This window comes from Martes martes, assembly GCF_963455335.1.
Source record: "Martes martes genome assembly, chromosome: 3".
NCBI classification, from domain to species: domain Eukaryota; kingdom Metazoa; phylum Chordata; class Mammalia; order Carnivora; family Mustelidae; genus Martes; species Martes martes.
In genome coordinates, this window is record NC_137890.1 from 146,498,537 (window position 1) to 146,514,736 (window position 16,200).

Below are 16,200 nucleotides of genomic sequence, written 5' to 3' on the forward strand. Positions count from 1 at the left end.
CCAAAAATTAAACCTGTTCACATTGGTGTTTAGTTCAGTTAAAATGTAAAATTTTGTTACTCTGTTTGACACTAGAAGTTATGCAGAAAAAAATTGGAGGAGTATAGACATTAATTCTCATAATAAACAGTGTATTTGGTATAATTTGAAATTAATGTCTTTTTTTAAAAAAAAATGTATGTTTAGGGGTGCCTGGGTGGCTCAGTGGGTTGGGTCTCTGCCTTCAGCTCAGGTCATGGTCTCAGGGCCCTGGGATCGAGCCCTACATCGGGCTCTCTGCTCAGCGGGGAGCCTATTTCCTCCTCTTTCTTTGCCTGCCTCTCTGCCTACTTGTGATCTCTGTCAAATAAATAAATAAAATCTTTTTTTTTTAAAGTATGTTATAGTAATTATAGGAATAAGCAGGAGTTCTGCAATTTGGTGTGGTTTTTCGCCTTGTTTTTTTGTTTTGATCTAGTGTTAGTAAGTAAGCTATATAGGTCAAGACTATCTTGAGGGTAAATTCAGGGTCCTGTGTGGATTACACTGTTCTCCCTGCCTTTATTATTTTTATGTAGAGATTCAGGTTCAGTTACCAGGGACTTTGAAAGTGCCACTATCGAAGGAAAGTGTAGAGCATGTGAGGGAAAGAGGCGGTCTCCTCTGTGCTGGATTGAGAGCTAGGAGAAGGGAGAATACGGTCCACAGGTGTACTTTGGAGGGTTCTGTGCTCATTGTAGCTGGCCAAGGATACCCCTGTAAGAAACACAGTCTGCATCTCCTCAAAAGATTTTTAAATATTTGCAGTAAGAGGTTTTGGAGAAAACAAAATTAAATAGGCCTTAGAATCTTATAATTTTTTTTTGAGTACTTTCTTCTTAGCAAATATAAAGATTATATTAACAGTGTTGGACAGTTGGAGTAATTAAATTATAATCAGAACAGCAGTTATATAAACTTAAAAAGATAGAAAGGCATTTTTATTGTCTCATGATGATTGACCATGACCTAGATAGTGCAAAGTAAATATGGTTTTCTTTTAAATATTTTGTTTGTAGCACTGGACAAGACACTGTTTCCAACCCTGCTTACATGAACCAGAACTCTAACCTTCAGTCAGCTGCTGGTACTGCTGCTTACACACAGCAGATGGGGATGTCTGTGGATATGTCATCTTACCAGAACGCTACTTCTTCCAGCTTGCCACAACTGGCCGGCTTTCCAGTGGCAGTTCCAGCTCATGCAGTCTCACAGCAGCAAACAAATTACCATCAGCAGCCTCTTCTTTAGAACAAACCAAGCATTTTCTTGAAAGCCTTCATATGTGTATTACTTGACCCTTGTGGTTCTAATCTAAAAATATTAAAAGAAAAAAATTTTTCTCAACTCAAAAGAACCATGAATAAATAAAGCACAAAAACTTATCTTACTGTGCTAGGCCATGAAAGGATTTTTTCAGTCCAATTTGTTTGAAGTGCAACTTCTGATCAGAGGCAGCTTCAGGTAGCTTCCAGTTAATTTTGTCTTACTTTCAAATCTCTCTACGCAAATCTGGACACCCAATAAGTAGCCTTATGACACTAAACAGCATGAGCTAGGAGTATGAAGTTTTTGCTTTAAAGACACCACTGTTTATCCCTAAAACATCATGGTAACTGGGAGAGCACCAAAACCTTTGAGTATTTTTTTTTTGTCTGCTTATTTTTTTCAGTGTCCGCCACAAACCATTATTTTTAAAAAAGGCAAACTTCTTTTTGGGTGAGCATTTAGCTTGCCAGTGTATTTCCCTTTGGCTCCTTAAATTGCAGTTGTGTTTGCAGTACTGTCAGTTTTGTTCTCTGTTCTGTTGAGTAATAATTAGCATATAATTGTCTATAGAAGCAAGAGCAATTTGGAAGGAACAGAAATGTTTTCTGTTATTAACGTGAAGACTGTAGAAATGCAGATGTGTGCGATAAAGCATTTAGCTACTCCCCTGTCTGTCATGGCGGCTATGGGCTAAGGAATGCCCCACAAAACATTTCCATTCCCTGAAGACAAATGTTTCTCTTAAAGGGTCCCTTGTATTTAGTATTGCCACTAATGACCTTCTAAAGTGACTTTGGCCATTCTCTAATGAAGATAATAAGGTCCCCTTGTTTTCCTTCCTGAAGTGTGGTGTGCAGAGATGCTGCATTTTCTTTTTACGGATTACTTGTCAATTTGACCCATGAGACATTCCTAGTAATTTGATGTGATATATCCCAAGCATGAATAATAAGTGTGTTTTTATAGATGTGTTGTTTAAGTACCATTGCTATGCCAGGCTATTGAGAAATTCGGCCATTCCTTTCAGAGATAATTCTAAGCCTGTGGGATAATAGCAGGTAATAGATTGATAGGGAAGCTATCAGGACAGTTTTTCTGAAGTCTGCATTTTATAAATTTGCAGTGCTAATAGATTCCACATACTATAGGAATTACGTAGTAAACCAGTAGGGATTGTTTTCTTCTAAAAATACATACACTACTGCATCATCTACCAACTTTTTAGATAATGCAAAATAGAAGATGGCGAATATATATGCTTACAGATACACGGTACTTAGACTGGGAGAAAAAAAGGACATAAGTGAAGTTACTTGCCTGGGAGCAAGATTTCTAAATTGTTTTTTAAAGAGAACCCTTAATCTTTCTGCTAAGAATCCATTTGAAGACAGTGCTCTGAAAATTTTTGTCATTTATCTATTTACAGAAATTTAATTACAAGTATGTTCTTTTTCCAAAGAAACTGTGTCCTAGAATAAAATAGTCTATATACTACTTGGTCTACATTTAAAGGAAAAAACAACAGTATTTAAAAGCCCAGTTTCTGTCATTGTCTTATTTCAGATATAAGTAACTGAAAAGGTTTTAACCTTGAATGTCTCATATTCTTTTTTTCACCCAGTATTTTCCTTCCGTGTGAATTCAGTTATATATTTACAAAAAATGCTAAAAGGGTACCTTATTTTTTGGAAATGAATCTTCTGTTCTTTAAAGAAAAAACATAAAAAGCATTTATAAAGCTGCTCTTGATAATGTTGGCATATATATATTGAAAATCTTACATCTTTTCCTCCCAAACAGTATTTAATAAGGTTATTTTAATGTTTGTGTAAATATTTCATGTATAATTGTGATTGGAATTGTAAACGCTTAATTTGCATAAGTCTTTGAACTAGTATAAATACTGCACACCCGCTAAATTGGAATCAGCCAATTAAGTTCACCAAATGTAGTTTTGGAATAATATAACATGCGACATGTATATAAATTATGTATATTGGCACTTATCTGTGAAATTTTATACATCCAGAAGTTTCTTCTCCCTCTTAAATTAAAAACAATTTTATTTTGGCCACACTGTAATGAATTTTGTGTTGCAGGTTGTCAATAGTATAAAATGTTATTAAATCTGTGTACTAAGATGGTATTTTTCGTGTTAATAGGAAATAACAGGGTTGTTATTTTTCTTTCTTTTCCATGATCTTATGGGTTGTATTTATTTTAAGACCTCTTTATAATTAAATGTTTTCTGCCAAAGGAATTGTCTAATATCAGATTTCTACACTGGGTTCATACTTGCTGTTTTATAAATAAAAATAACTTCTATTTCATATGAAATCTCGATAAATTAGAAAAATTTTCTGAAAATTTATAATAAAATTACTTTTCATCAATGTAGAAAAAATTTCCCTTGGGTGTTAAAATACAGGAAGTGGATTATGTTCTTGTAGTTTGGAAAATGTACAGTCTGCCAACATTGTCTTATAATTTGGTAATCTACAAAATTACCTGAACATTAAATAATTATACTACTTATCAAGTAGAATTTGAAATTATTTGCAAATACATTGTCCTCTGATGTTATTTCAAGAAGTTGATACTTGACCACATAACAAATTTCACTGTATGTTTTACAGAGGATTTATAAAGTTTTACCTTCCAGATTTTTTAAACATTTATTTTGAACGTTAAAAATATTATGGCTTAGGTATTTTTAAAATTTCTCTTAGTAGAAATCATAAGTGTCTAGTCTTTTGGCTTCTGGGGAGGATTTACTGAATTGTTACGATGAGAAAGCTCAAGTTATTTTTGTAAGTAATAAATTATAAATAATACAGCACCAATCTATCATGCTTTGTTTCTGTGAGAAGACATATTTCTTATTTACTTATATCAGTCTTAGTCAATAAATAAAGGGAGGACTCAATTCTAGAGATTTAATTTTTTTTGTTGTTAGTACAATTTAGTTTCTTTTGGAGATTAAAGATTTAGATTTTTTTTAAAGTTTTTTCCCAGAAGAATTATTCTAATTTTACCAAGCTAAATTTGAGTTAGAGTTTTCTAAAAACCTTACTGTGTCAAAAAGAGAAATTATGTTGCTTCTTACAAAGTGTGGGAGGAATCGTGTGTCCCCCCACCCCAAAAAAATTCATGTTTGCCTAGATTGTCAGGATGTGACCTTATTTGGAAAAAGACTTTGCAGATGTAATTAAGGATCTTGAGGTGAGATCATCCTAGATTTAAGGTGTCCTTTTAAAGGAGAAAACACAGAGATACATGGCGAGCAGGGCCTGTAAAGATAGAGACAGAGCCTGGAGTGAAGGTGCCACAAATCAGAGATGGCCGGGGGCCACCAGAAGCTGGAAAAATCATGGAAGGATTCTCTTCCAGAGCCATCAGAGAGATCACAGCCCAGCTAATACCTTGATTTCAGATTTCTGGCCTCTAAACCTGAGAGAGAAGACACTGATGTTGTTTCAACCCTAGGAAATGAATAAAATTGGATAAAAGTATACAGCAAACTTCTGAGTACCACCCATTTCAAACTTTTATAAAATTCGTTAAATTTGTTAGGAGAATTTGGAGACAAATGTCTGTAGTCCCAGAAGTAGCAGTCTTATCTTTTCTAAATTCTAATGAAATTGCATGGATTAATGAAAGTAAGATCCCTGTTGATTCCATTATCCCATTTTTACTTTTTTTTTTTAACATCACATCTCAATAATTTCCTATGCCAGATATGTTAACAGGATTACAGTTTATGCCTTTTCTATCCAGTCTTCTATCTTCTGTCTACCCACTCTTCTGTAGTGGGTATTGACTGGAGAAATGTTTAAAGGCAAGCAGAGGAACAGAAGAAACAAAACTGGTGGATGGGTATTTGCCACAAAGGCTACTGAAGAATGGAGTTTGCTTTTCTTATTTTACACCATTTGCTGTCCTAATGAGGAAAATAAAGGCTTTCCAATACCTATTCAGCAGGTCTGTGACCTCTACCGATTACCTGTTGGTCTAGGGAGCTGGCTACCTTTTTTTAAATACTGAAGTGAACTCACATAAAACTAGCTGTTTTAAAGTGAACAACTCAGTAGCATTTATTACATTTACAATGTTGTACAACCACTACCTCTAGTTCCAAAATTGACCTTTTGTGTCTGCTCTTACCATGTATTTTTTGAGCTTTAAATCCACATATACCACAGTGTGTGTTTGTATGCGTTTGCACGTGTGTGTATTTCATATTACCACAGTTTATCCATTCATATGTTGGATACTTGGGTTGTTATCATCTTTTCGTTATGTGAATAGTACTGCTAGGAAGGTGTGTATATGTATTTGAGTACTAGTTTTCAGTTCCTTTGGCTATATATAAGGGTGGAATTAGTGGGTCAAATGACAATTCTATGTTTAATTTCTTGAGGAATTACCAAATCCCGTAGCTGAGCCATTTTTATATTCCTGCCAACAATGCAGAAAGATACCAATTTATGTCCTCACCAGCACTTATTTCTAATTTTAAGAAATTCTAGCCATCTTTGTATATATGAAGTAGTACCTCGTGATTTTTATTTCCATTTCCCTAATGATAAATAATGTTGAGTGTTGTTCATGTGCGTTTTGGCCACTGTATATCTCTTTGGAGAAATATCTGTGTAAATCCTTTGCTCATTTTTTAACTGGGTTGTCTTTTGTTGCACTGTAAGAATTCTTTATGTTCTGGATACTAGACCTTCAATAGATGCATGACTTCAAATATATTCTCCCATTCTGTAGGTTGTCATTTCACTTTCTTGATGATATTCTTTGATTAACAAAAGTTTTTAATTTTGATGATATCCAGTTTACCTATTTTTTCCTTTGGTGCTCCTGCTTTTGGTACCATATCTAAGAGTCTGTTGCAAATCCAAGACATGAAGATTTTCTCCTGTTCTAAGAATTCTAAGGTTTTAGCTCTTAACAATTAGTTGTTGATTGATTTTTTTAGTTCATTTTTGTACATGGTATGAGGTAGGAATCTAGCTTCATTTTTTTTGCATATGAATATCCAGTTGTCCCAACACCATTTGTTGGAGAGACTGCTTTCACCAGCTGATTTTGGACACCACTACACCCTACCCTATGGTAGTCAGTAGCCACAGTTGCAATGCACTCGCTCCATAGCTAGAGAGTTTGCAGTTCTAAAAGGTAACAGCCTTGTTCTCATCTCTTTTGTCATATACCTAAAGAGGATTCCGTGCCATCTAGTTAGGATAGAGCTCCCCAAGGTGAACAGATAGGATAGGTGTCAATGTAGTGATGGTTTTTTTTTTTTTTTTAAGATTTTATCTATTTATTTGACAGAGAGAGAGTAGTGATGGTTTCTAGCTGTCAGAGACTCTTGTCCCTCCAAGTAACTTCAGACAAGTATGTGAAAAATGCATTGTCCAGATAGCAAAATGAGACTTAGAACCCCAGCCCAAAATAATCTCTATTATATTTCTTTTCTGGGAAACTCTCCCCTCACGATTTTCACCCATATGTTATTGGTCAGAAATGTCCCCAAAAGCTACCATTAGCAGCAAGTGAGTCTGGAAAGTGAGTATTTTGCTTTCTAGCCTCTAGAGAAGGTAGGGGAATAGATGATTGGGAATGAGTGTAGAGTGGGCTCTACTATAATCTGCCGCAGGGACAGACATGTCCAAGTGTGTTTACAACCTGCTGTTGTTACTATTTGTGTGCCCAGTAAATAAATTCAAAGTTAAGTTCATCTGTTATTCCATGGTCAAATAAGCTCTTGTTAAGATTCTCTAATACAAGGGGCACCTGGGTGGCTCAGTGGGTTAAAGCCTCTGCCTTCTGCTCAGGTCATGATCCCAGGGTCCTGGGATTGAGCCCCACATCTGACTCTGCATAGCAGGGGGCCTGCTTCCTCCACTCTCTCTGCCTGCCTCTCTGCCTACTTGTGATCTCTGTCTGTCAAATAAATAAATAAATAAAAATCTTAAAGATAAAGAATCTCCTTTAAAGAAAAAAAAAAAAGATTCTTAATACAAGGGGTGCCTTCGTGACTTAGTTGGTTGAGCATCTGCCTTCGGCTCTGGTCATGATCTTGGGGTCCTGGGATTGAGCACCCCCCCAGCAGAGAGTTTGCTTCCCTCTCTCCATCTGCTGCTCCCCCCCACACTTAAACTCTCTCTAATAAACAAAATAAAGATTCTCTAATATGAGCATACCATAGTTTCAGTCAATAAAGGCTAGATTTAATATATTTACATCTGTCCTAATGGTTAAAACTAGGACTTTTTTTCTAACCTCATGAGAGATTTAAAAAAAAAAAAACAAACCTGGAAATGGGGATGGGGATAAAAGCTCCAGCTGCTCCTGTCTCTTCTGTTTAGAAACATGAAAAAATTAAAGATGTATTAGCATTCAATAACGTAATTATTATATGGTGGGGATGCTAAAACTTGAATTTCCAAGCCTGAATTGTATTTGTGGCTTTGCCGTGAGATAATTGTATGTCAGACATTGCACTTTGACTTGATTGAAAACCATTTTCATGTACATGGTCACTGAATTCTAACACTCGTTAGGTAGAACGGTGAGCGAAGAGGGTAAGGTCACACAACTAGTAGTGGCCAAGCTGGGATTATAAACCAGGTTGTATCTGATGCTCAAATGTGTGCTTTTCTCCACTAGACGGGTGTGACTCACACCTAGAAATAATTTGTGTGTTATGTCTGTAACAACTTCCTTTCCCACACATTACTGAGATAGATGGGTCCCAAGGGCTCACATGGTTACAAAATGCCTTCAGATGTGAGAATGCTCATGTGAGAAAGAGCATAATAGTGGCTGGATTTGTTTAATGTGTGCACTGTAGTACAATTAGTTCTGTCGTAAGGGGAGGGGGTGTGGCTGATGAGACCAGAGCCTGATGTAAACGGACTGGCTCTTTATGAGACTCTGCGTGGAGGAGGGGTCAAACGTGAGGGAAAACGGGAGCGTAAGGAAGTGCACAGAGTTCTGTGTTTTCTTTTTCAAGACTTTATTTATTTGACAGAGAGACAGCGAGAGAGGGAACACAAGCAGGGGGAGTGGGAGAGGGAGAAGCAGGCTTCCCGCTGAGCAGGGAGCCCGATGTGGGGCTTGATCCCAGGACCTTGGGATCATGATCTGAGCCAAAGGCAGGTAATTAACGACTGAGCCACCCAGGCGTCCTGAGTTCTGTGTTTTCTGACCAGAAAAGAGCAAAATTCAAGGGATGTCTAAGGAAAACAACAGGTGACAACTAGTTGAGGCTGATTTGAACGAGATTGGTTCTGAGTTGAAGCCTAAAAACCCGGGAAGCCTAAAGCCATCAAACTGTCAGAACCCTAAAAACACAGACTAATTTCTCCAAGAACCAAAGTTACTGAGAGAAATCTTCAGCCTGAGCTTGGGTTTCAGTTACATTCTGTATAGGCGCCAAACCCTTTTTTTTTTTTTAATAATATAAAGATTTTATTTTATTATTATTATTTTTTTAAGATTATATTTATTTATTTGACAGACAGAGATCACAAGTAGGTAGAGGGGCAGGCAGAAAGAGAGGAGGAAGCAGGCTCCCTGCGGAGCAGAGAGCCCGATGCAGGGCTCTATCCCAGGACTCTGGTATCATGACCTGAGTCAAAAGCAGAGGCTTTAACCCACTGAACCACCCAGGCGCCCCCCCCGCTTTTTTAAAGATTTTATTGATTTATTTGAGAGAGAGAGAGAGCACAAACCAGGGAGGGTCTGAGGAAGAGGGACAAGTAGCCTCCGCACTGAGCAGGGAGCCTGACGCAGGGCTCAATTCCAGGACCCATGAGGTCATGACTTGAGCCAAAACCAAGAGCCAGACACTTAACTGACAGAGATGCCCAGGCGCCCCAGGGCCAAACTCTTCAGAATCACATCACTAAGTAGAGTCTTCACGGTCTCACCCTTGTCAGCCCTTCTAACCTCTTCCACTTTCTTATATACACACTGGATTCCAACCCCCAAACCCTAAATTATTTGGGTGCCAATTTGGCTTTTTCAGACCTGTGCTTGCTCTGTTTCTCTGCCTGAAATTCTTTTGTCCATTGGATAAATTGTCTTTTCAAGTGTCACCCTTTGCACATTGCACTGATTCTAGCCCCCAGACCACGCTGCCCTACAGTAGCCTCTTGTAACTATGTCATAGTGGTTGCCACCTTGCACGGGATGATCTGTCCCTGTGTGTGTTGATCTGTCTCTGTCAGATGCTGTCATTTGGCTCATTCAACATGCATTCCCAACCACCTTCCTCTATATGGAAGCCATATAATCCTCTTCATGGAAGTCAGTAAACAAGATGCTTTCCAGAACAGCAAGCTCGTTTCTCCAGTCTTAGCCCAGGGGTTGCAGCAGAGGCAGAAGCACAGTGAACATTTCCTTCTGACTTGTGGCAGGAAAGTGTACATCACAGACCCTTGCAATGGTCTGGAGGAAGACCAAATGGTTGTGAAAAGTATTCAATAAGGGAGTCACCTAGAAAGGGCAAAGAAAGGTGACATCAGCAAGAGACACTGCAAGACAATATGGAGATGAAGGAAAAATCAAATTCTATGTGGGGTCCCAACAGTACAGGATATCTCAATCTCCATGCCCCACACTTCATATTTATACCGGTTGTGAGCCGCCGCTGTAGGTTTATTCAAGGTCTCTTCCACCTTTAAGTGTCTGTAAGCCTATGTTCCTCACTGGGGACAGAATGTGAATATTATTTGGAATCTGATTTACATCGTTCAATCCCTTTCTGTGAACTTTAAAAAGAATTCTTCCTTTAAACATTATAGAAAGAATTAGCCTAATTTACAAGCCATCAAAACTGTCAGAATGAAAATGAAGGACAGGGATCAGATTTTGTAACTGTCTAGTTAAGTAAAGTATCCTTCACGCAATGGGCTATATTGTTGTCATTTTTTTTTAAATTTGTTTTTTGGTTTGGGGGCGAAGGGCAGAGGGAGAGAGAGAATCTCAAGCAGGCTCCATGTCCAGGGCAGAGCCTGAGGCGGGGCTCCATCTCAGGACCCTGAGATCATAAGTTTAGCCGAAATCAAGAGTCAGACGCGTCACCAACTGAGCCACCCAGGCACTCCTGTTTGTTGGGTTTTTCTTCCCCTCCTTTCCCATAAGAGAATTGTACATATCTATCTGTCCATGCCCTTGACTCTTAGAGTGTTATGTCCCCACTTGGTGATTTTTATATTGATTTGGTCTTAGATTGAATGATTAATTGATTTTTTTATTTTTTAAAGATTTTATTTATTTATTTGACAGAGAAAGAGCACAAGCAGGGGGAACAGCAGGCAGAGGGAGAGGAAGAAGCAGACTCCCCACTGAGCAGGGAGCCCGATGTGGGGCTCAATCCCAGGATCCTGGGATCAGGACCTGAGCTGAAGGCAGACGCTTAACTGACTGAGACACCCGGGCACCTTTGGTCTTTGATTTAGAGTTCTTTTGGCTCTGCCAGCTTCTAGACTTTCCTTGTTTTTGATGACTTTGACAGTTTTGAGGAGTACCAGTCATATATTTTATAGATTGTCCCTCTATTAGGATTTGTATGGTGTCCTCTCATGATTAGTTAGAGGTTTGGGGGAGGAAGGTCACACAGGTAAACTACCCTTCTCACGTGGTATCAAGGATATGTATTATCAACCTGACATCACTGTTGATGTTCATCTTAATCACGTGACTAAGGTAGTGTTTGTTAAGTTTCTCCAATTCCTCCATTCCATGCTGTACTCTTTGGAAGAAGTCACTAATGCGCAGCCTACGCTTAAGAAGGGGGAGTGATGCTTTCCTTCCTTAAGTGTGGAATATCCACATAAATTATTTAGAATTCATCCACATGAGAACCTTGTATCTTCTCTTTCATTTATTTATTTATTCAGTCATTTACCTTTGTCACTAAGAGCTCATGGAAACTTATTTTACATTGGGATGTATTCCAATACTACCTCATTCTATTGCTCGAATTGTTCCAACTTTGGGCCTGGGGAGCTCTTTTCAGTTTGTTCTGTGTCCCCTTGACATCCCCCAGTCATTGTGCTTTTTGTTTTGTTTTGTTTTGTTTTGTTTTGAAACATTCTTTACGTTCTGGCAGTGTAAGATACTCTGGGCTCATCTTGTGTATTTCCTGTCCAGACTTAGAATCAGCCACTTCTTCAAGGTGCCCTGGTTGCTTTTATTAGAGGATGGTATTAGAGACCAAGACCTGAGTATTAGATGTGTTTGTTGTTACTGACATGTTGTAATTTCTAGGTCCTGGCTGAGAGCTAGAAAATATGTCTGTAGACCAACCTGCACATGGGCACACAAATTTATAAATATTTCTCTGTATAGCTATCTATATCTATATTAAGCTACACCTGAATTTATGCTGATGTTTCTTTTTTAATTAATTAATTTTAAATTTAAATTCAATTAATTAGCATAGAATGTATTACTGGTTTCAGAGGTAAAGGTCAGTAATTCATCTGTCTTTTATAGCACCCAGTGCTCATTATGTCACATGCCCTCCTTAATATCCAGCACCCAGCTATCCACTCCCCTCCAGCAACCCTCACATGCTGTTTCTAACTCGAATCCATTACCACATGGATCATCCTAGCCTTCTAGCCTTACTTACGTGTAACTGTCCTCTCCAACAGTAGAAAACCTGGCTCCCACCATCTGTCATTGATTTACTTAATTGTTCAATTCCAGGATATATGTATCTTGACTTCAGAATTGTTAATCCATACCTCAGGTAGCAACTTTATCAGAGGCCATGGAGTGCTTATGTGCAGTTCCTTTTGTCTTTAGTCACAGACCCCACTCATTTCTAAAGATACTTAGGGGGCACCTGGGTGGCTCAGTGGGTTAAGCCTCTGCCTATGGTACTGGTCATGATCTCAGTCTTCTGGGATCGAGCCTCACATTGGGCTCTCCGCTTGGTGGGGAGCCTGCTTCTCTCTCTCTCTCTGTCTGTGTCTCTGCCTACTTGTGATCTTGCTCTCTCTGTCAAATAAATAAATATAAATCTTCCAAAAAAAAAAGAATGATTTTTTAAAAATTAAAAAAAAATAAAAATACTTAAGCCACCACCCTTTACCCCCTCCAAACTGCTTCAGGGAGATTGTTTCCTATATTTGTAATAGAGTTATATGCTTTTGTTACATTCTGCATTCCATCCTGGAACCTCCCACCTTCCCAAATGACTTTTTAAAGATTTGCACACATTAAGGCTTAAGTTTGTGCTGGAAAGTTCTACAGGTTTTAGCAGATGCGTAGTGTCATATATCCACTGTTAGAGTATCACGCAGAATAATTTCACCACCCTAAAAAAAACCCTGCTATGCTTCACATACTCAACGCTCCCCCTCCCGAACCTCTGACCTTTTACTGTTTTTACAGCTTTGACTCTTCTAGAATCTCACAAAAATGTAATCTTAAAGTATAGCTTCAGACTGACTGGCTTCCTTCACTTAGCAATATGCATTTAAGGTGTATCCATATCTTTTCATGGCTTGTTAGCTCATTCTTTTTGTCACTGAGTAGCATTCCATTGTATGATTATACCACACTGTATCCATTCACCTATTGAAGGACATCTTGGTTGCTTACAGTTTTGGGCAATTATGAATAAAACTAATATAAATGTATAAATATATACATTTATATAATGCATAAAATTATATAAAAATATAAATGTATACACATTTTGTGAGCTGGTTTTTGGGTGGTGTAAGTTTTCACATCCATCGTGTAAATACCTAGGACAGTGATTACTGGCTTGTATGGAAAGACTATGTTGTTTATTAAGAAACTGACCAGGGGCGCCTGGGTGGCTCAGTGGGTTAAAGCCTCTGCCTTCGGCTCGGGTCATGATGCCAGGATTCTGGGATCGAGCCCCGCATTGGGCTCTCTGCTCGGTGGGGAGCCTGCTTCCACCTCTCTCTCTGCCTACTTGTGATCTCTATCAAATAAATAAAATCTTAAAAAAATAATAATAATAAATAAAATTTCAAAATTCTGGTCCTCTTTATTAAAAAAAAAAAAAGAAGAAACCGATCAGCTGTCTTCCAAAGTGGCTGTACCGTTTAGCATTCCCATCACTAATGAATATGAATTCCTGTTGCTTCTAATACTAACAACTGGTATTGTCAGCTTAAAAGAAAAACTTTTGCCATTTGGATAGGAGTGTAACAGTATCATATTGTTTTATTTGTGTTCCCTTGATGATAAATGATGCTGAGCATCTTTTCACATGTTTATTTGCTCTCTATATATCTTTTTTGGTAAGGTATCTGTTCAAACATTTTCTCAATTTTTAACTGGGTTGTTTGTTTTCTTGCTGCTGAGTTTTGAGTTATTTTTATATTTTGTTCACAAGTTCTTTTTTTTTAAGATTTTTTTTTTTTTTAAAGTAATCACTGTATCCAATGTGGGGCTTGAACTCAGGATCCCAAGATCAAGTACTTCATGCTCCACTGGCTGGTGCCAGCCAGGTGCCCCTTTGTTTACAAGTTATTTATTTATGTATTTATTTATTTTTATTGTGTTACATTAATCACCATACATCATTAGTTTTTGATGTAGTATTTCAAGATTCATTGTTTACATATAACACCCAGTGTTCCAGGCAATACGTGCCCTCTTTAATACCCATCCCTGGGCCAACTCATTATCCTCCCCTCCTCCTCCCCTCCAAAACCCTCAGTTTGTTTCTTGGAGTCCACAGTTTCTCATGGCTCCTCTCCCTCTCCGATTTCTCCCCACTTCACTTTTCCTTTCCTTCTCCTAATGTCCTCTATGTTATTCCTTATGTTCCACAAGTAAGTGAAACTATATGATAATTGACTTTCTCTGCTTGACTTATTTCACTCAGCATAATCTCCTCTGTTTATAAGTTCCTTATCAGATTTGTGTCTTACAAATATTTTTCTTCCAGTCTCTGACTTGTCTTTCATTATCTTCACAAAGTCTTTCACAGAGCAAAAATTTTAATTTTAATAAAGCCCAACATACCAGTTTTACTTTCTTGGATCATGCTTGCATCTAAAACCTCATCTCCAAATCCAAAGTCCTGTAGGTTTTCTCTGAGAAGTTCTTATAGTTTTGCATTTCACACATAAATTTATGATCCATTTTGAGTTACTTTTTTATAAGGTCTGAAGATTTTTTTTAAATAACAGCTTTTTCCCCCCCTCAAGTATAATTTAAATTTTCTGAAAAACTTCAAACATCCTTTGTAATTTTAAACAATATCCAAACATTTTAAGTACATAGGATAAAAATGCTTCTAATTAAGTGTTTTTCTTGGTGAAATATTTGTACTATATGGGTACCTGGGTGGCTCAGTGGGTTAAACCTCTGCCTTTCGTTCAGGTCATGATCTCAGGGTCCTGGGATTGAGTCCCACAATCGGGCTCAGGGAGCCTGCTTCCCCCCCACCCCCCTGCCTGCCTCTCTGCCTACTTGTAATCTCTCTCTGTGTCCAATAAATAAATAAAAATCTTAAAAAAGAAAAGAAAAGAAAAGAAAAACATTTATGGACGCCTAGGTGGCTCAGTGGGTTAAGCCTCTGTCTGCGGCTCAGGTCATGATGTCAGGATCCTGGGCCTGCTTCCCTCCCTCTCTCTCTGTCTGCCTCTCTGCCTACTTGTGATCTCTTTCTCTGTGTCAAATACATAAAATATTAAAAAAAGAGAAATATTTGTACTATATGAAAGTATATCAATTAAAATGTGCCCTCTCCCTACATATATAGAGAATGTATGTGTATACACATACACATTATTTTACACAAATGTGATCATTGGTTCTAAAACTATTTTTTTTTCACTTAATATACTTTAGATGTCTAAATCTGTGCCTATACTCTCACCTCTCTTTAATAGCCATGGTTTTATTTATTTAGTTAGTTATTTTTAAAAGTAAGTGGTAGACCTGGGAAATCAACTCCATTCACTTTATTTTGTAATTTTTTAATTTTTAAAAATTCCAATAGAGTTAACATACAGTATTAAATTAGTTTCAGGTGTACAATATAGTGATTGAACAGTTGTATAGGTTACTCGAGCTCATCATGGTAAGTGTACTCTTAATCCTCATCTCCTAGTTAACCCATTCCCTGTACCCACCTCCCCTCTAGTAACCATCTGTTCTCTTTTTTACTTTGTTCTTTTGTTTTGTTTCTTAAATTCCGCACATGGGTGAAATCATACGGTATTTGTCTTTCTCTAACTGGCTTATTTTGCTGAACATTATACTCTAGATCTATCTATGTTGTTGCAAATAGCGATTTCATTCTTTTTTTTTTAATGTCTGAATAATATCCCATTGCATATATACCACATCGTCTTTGTCCACTCATCTATTTTTATTTATTTATTTATTTAAAGATTTTTCTCCACATGCTTGACAACACCTGTTGTTTCTTGTGTTTTTAATTTTAGCCATTCTGTCAGGTGTGAGACGATATCTCATTGTGATTTTGGTTTGCATTTCCCTGATGATGAATGATGTTGAGCATCTTTTCATCTGTTGATCATCTGTATTGTCTTCTTTGGAGAAATGTCCATTCATGTTTTCTGCCCTTTTTAAAATCTGATTATTATTATCATTATTTGGTGTTGAGTTGTATAAGTTCTTTATATATTTTGGATACTAACCCTTTATTGGATATAGCATTCGTAAATATTTTCTCCTATTCAGTAGATTATCTTTCAGTTTTGTTGATTGTTTCCTTTGCTGTGCAGAGCTTTTTATTTTGATGTAATCACAATAGTTTATCTTTACTTTTGTTTCCCTTGCCTCAGGAGACATATCTAGAAAAATGTTGTTGCATCCAACGTAAGAGAAATTACTGTCTGTGCTCTATTCTAGGAATTTTATGGTTTTAGT

General features: G+C 37.4%; 1 protein-coding gene across 2 annotated transcripts in view; it reads left to right on the top strand.

The window, feature by feature from the left end:
- STAM2 (signal transducing adaptor molecule 2) overlaps positions 1 to 3,822 on the top strand; it is a 54,366-nt gene extending 50,544 nt beyond the window's left edge. For both annotated transcript variants that reach the window (XM_080798890.1, XM_080798891.1), the window contains exon 14: positions 1,038 to 3,822. In XM_080798890.1, the coding sequence (XP_080655016.1) occupies positions 1,038 to 1,269 (232 nt within the window). In that variant the 3' untranslated portion in view covers positions 1,270 to 3,822. The remainder of the gene's footprint in view (positions 1 to 1,037) is intronic.
- The last annotated feature ends 12,378 nt before the right edge of the window (positions 3,823 to 16,200 follow it).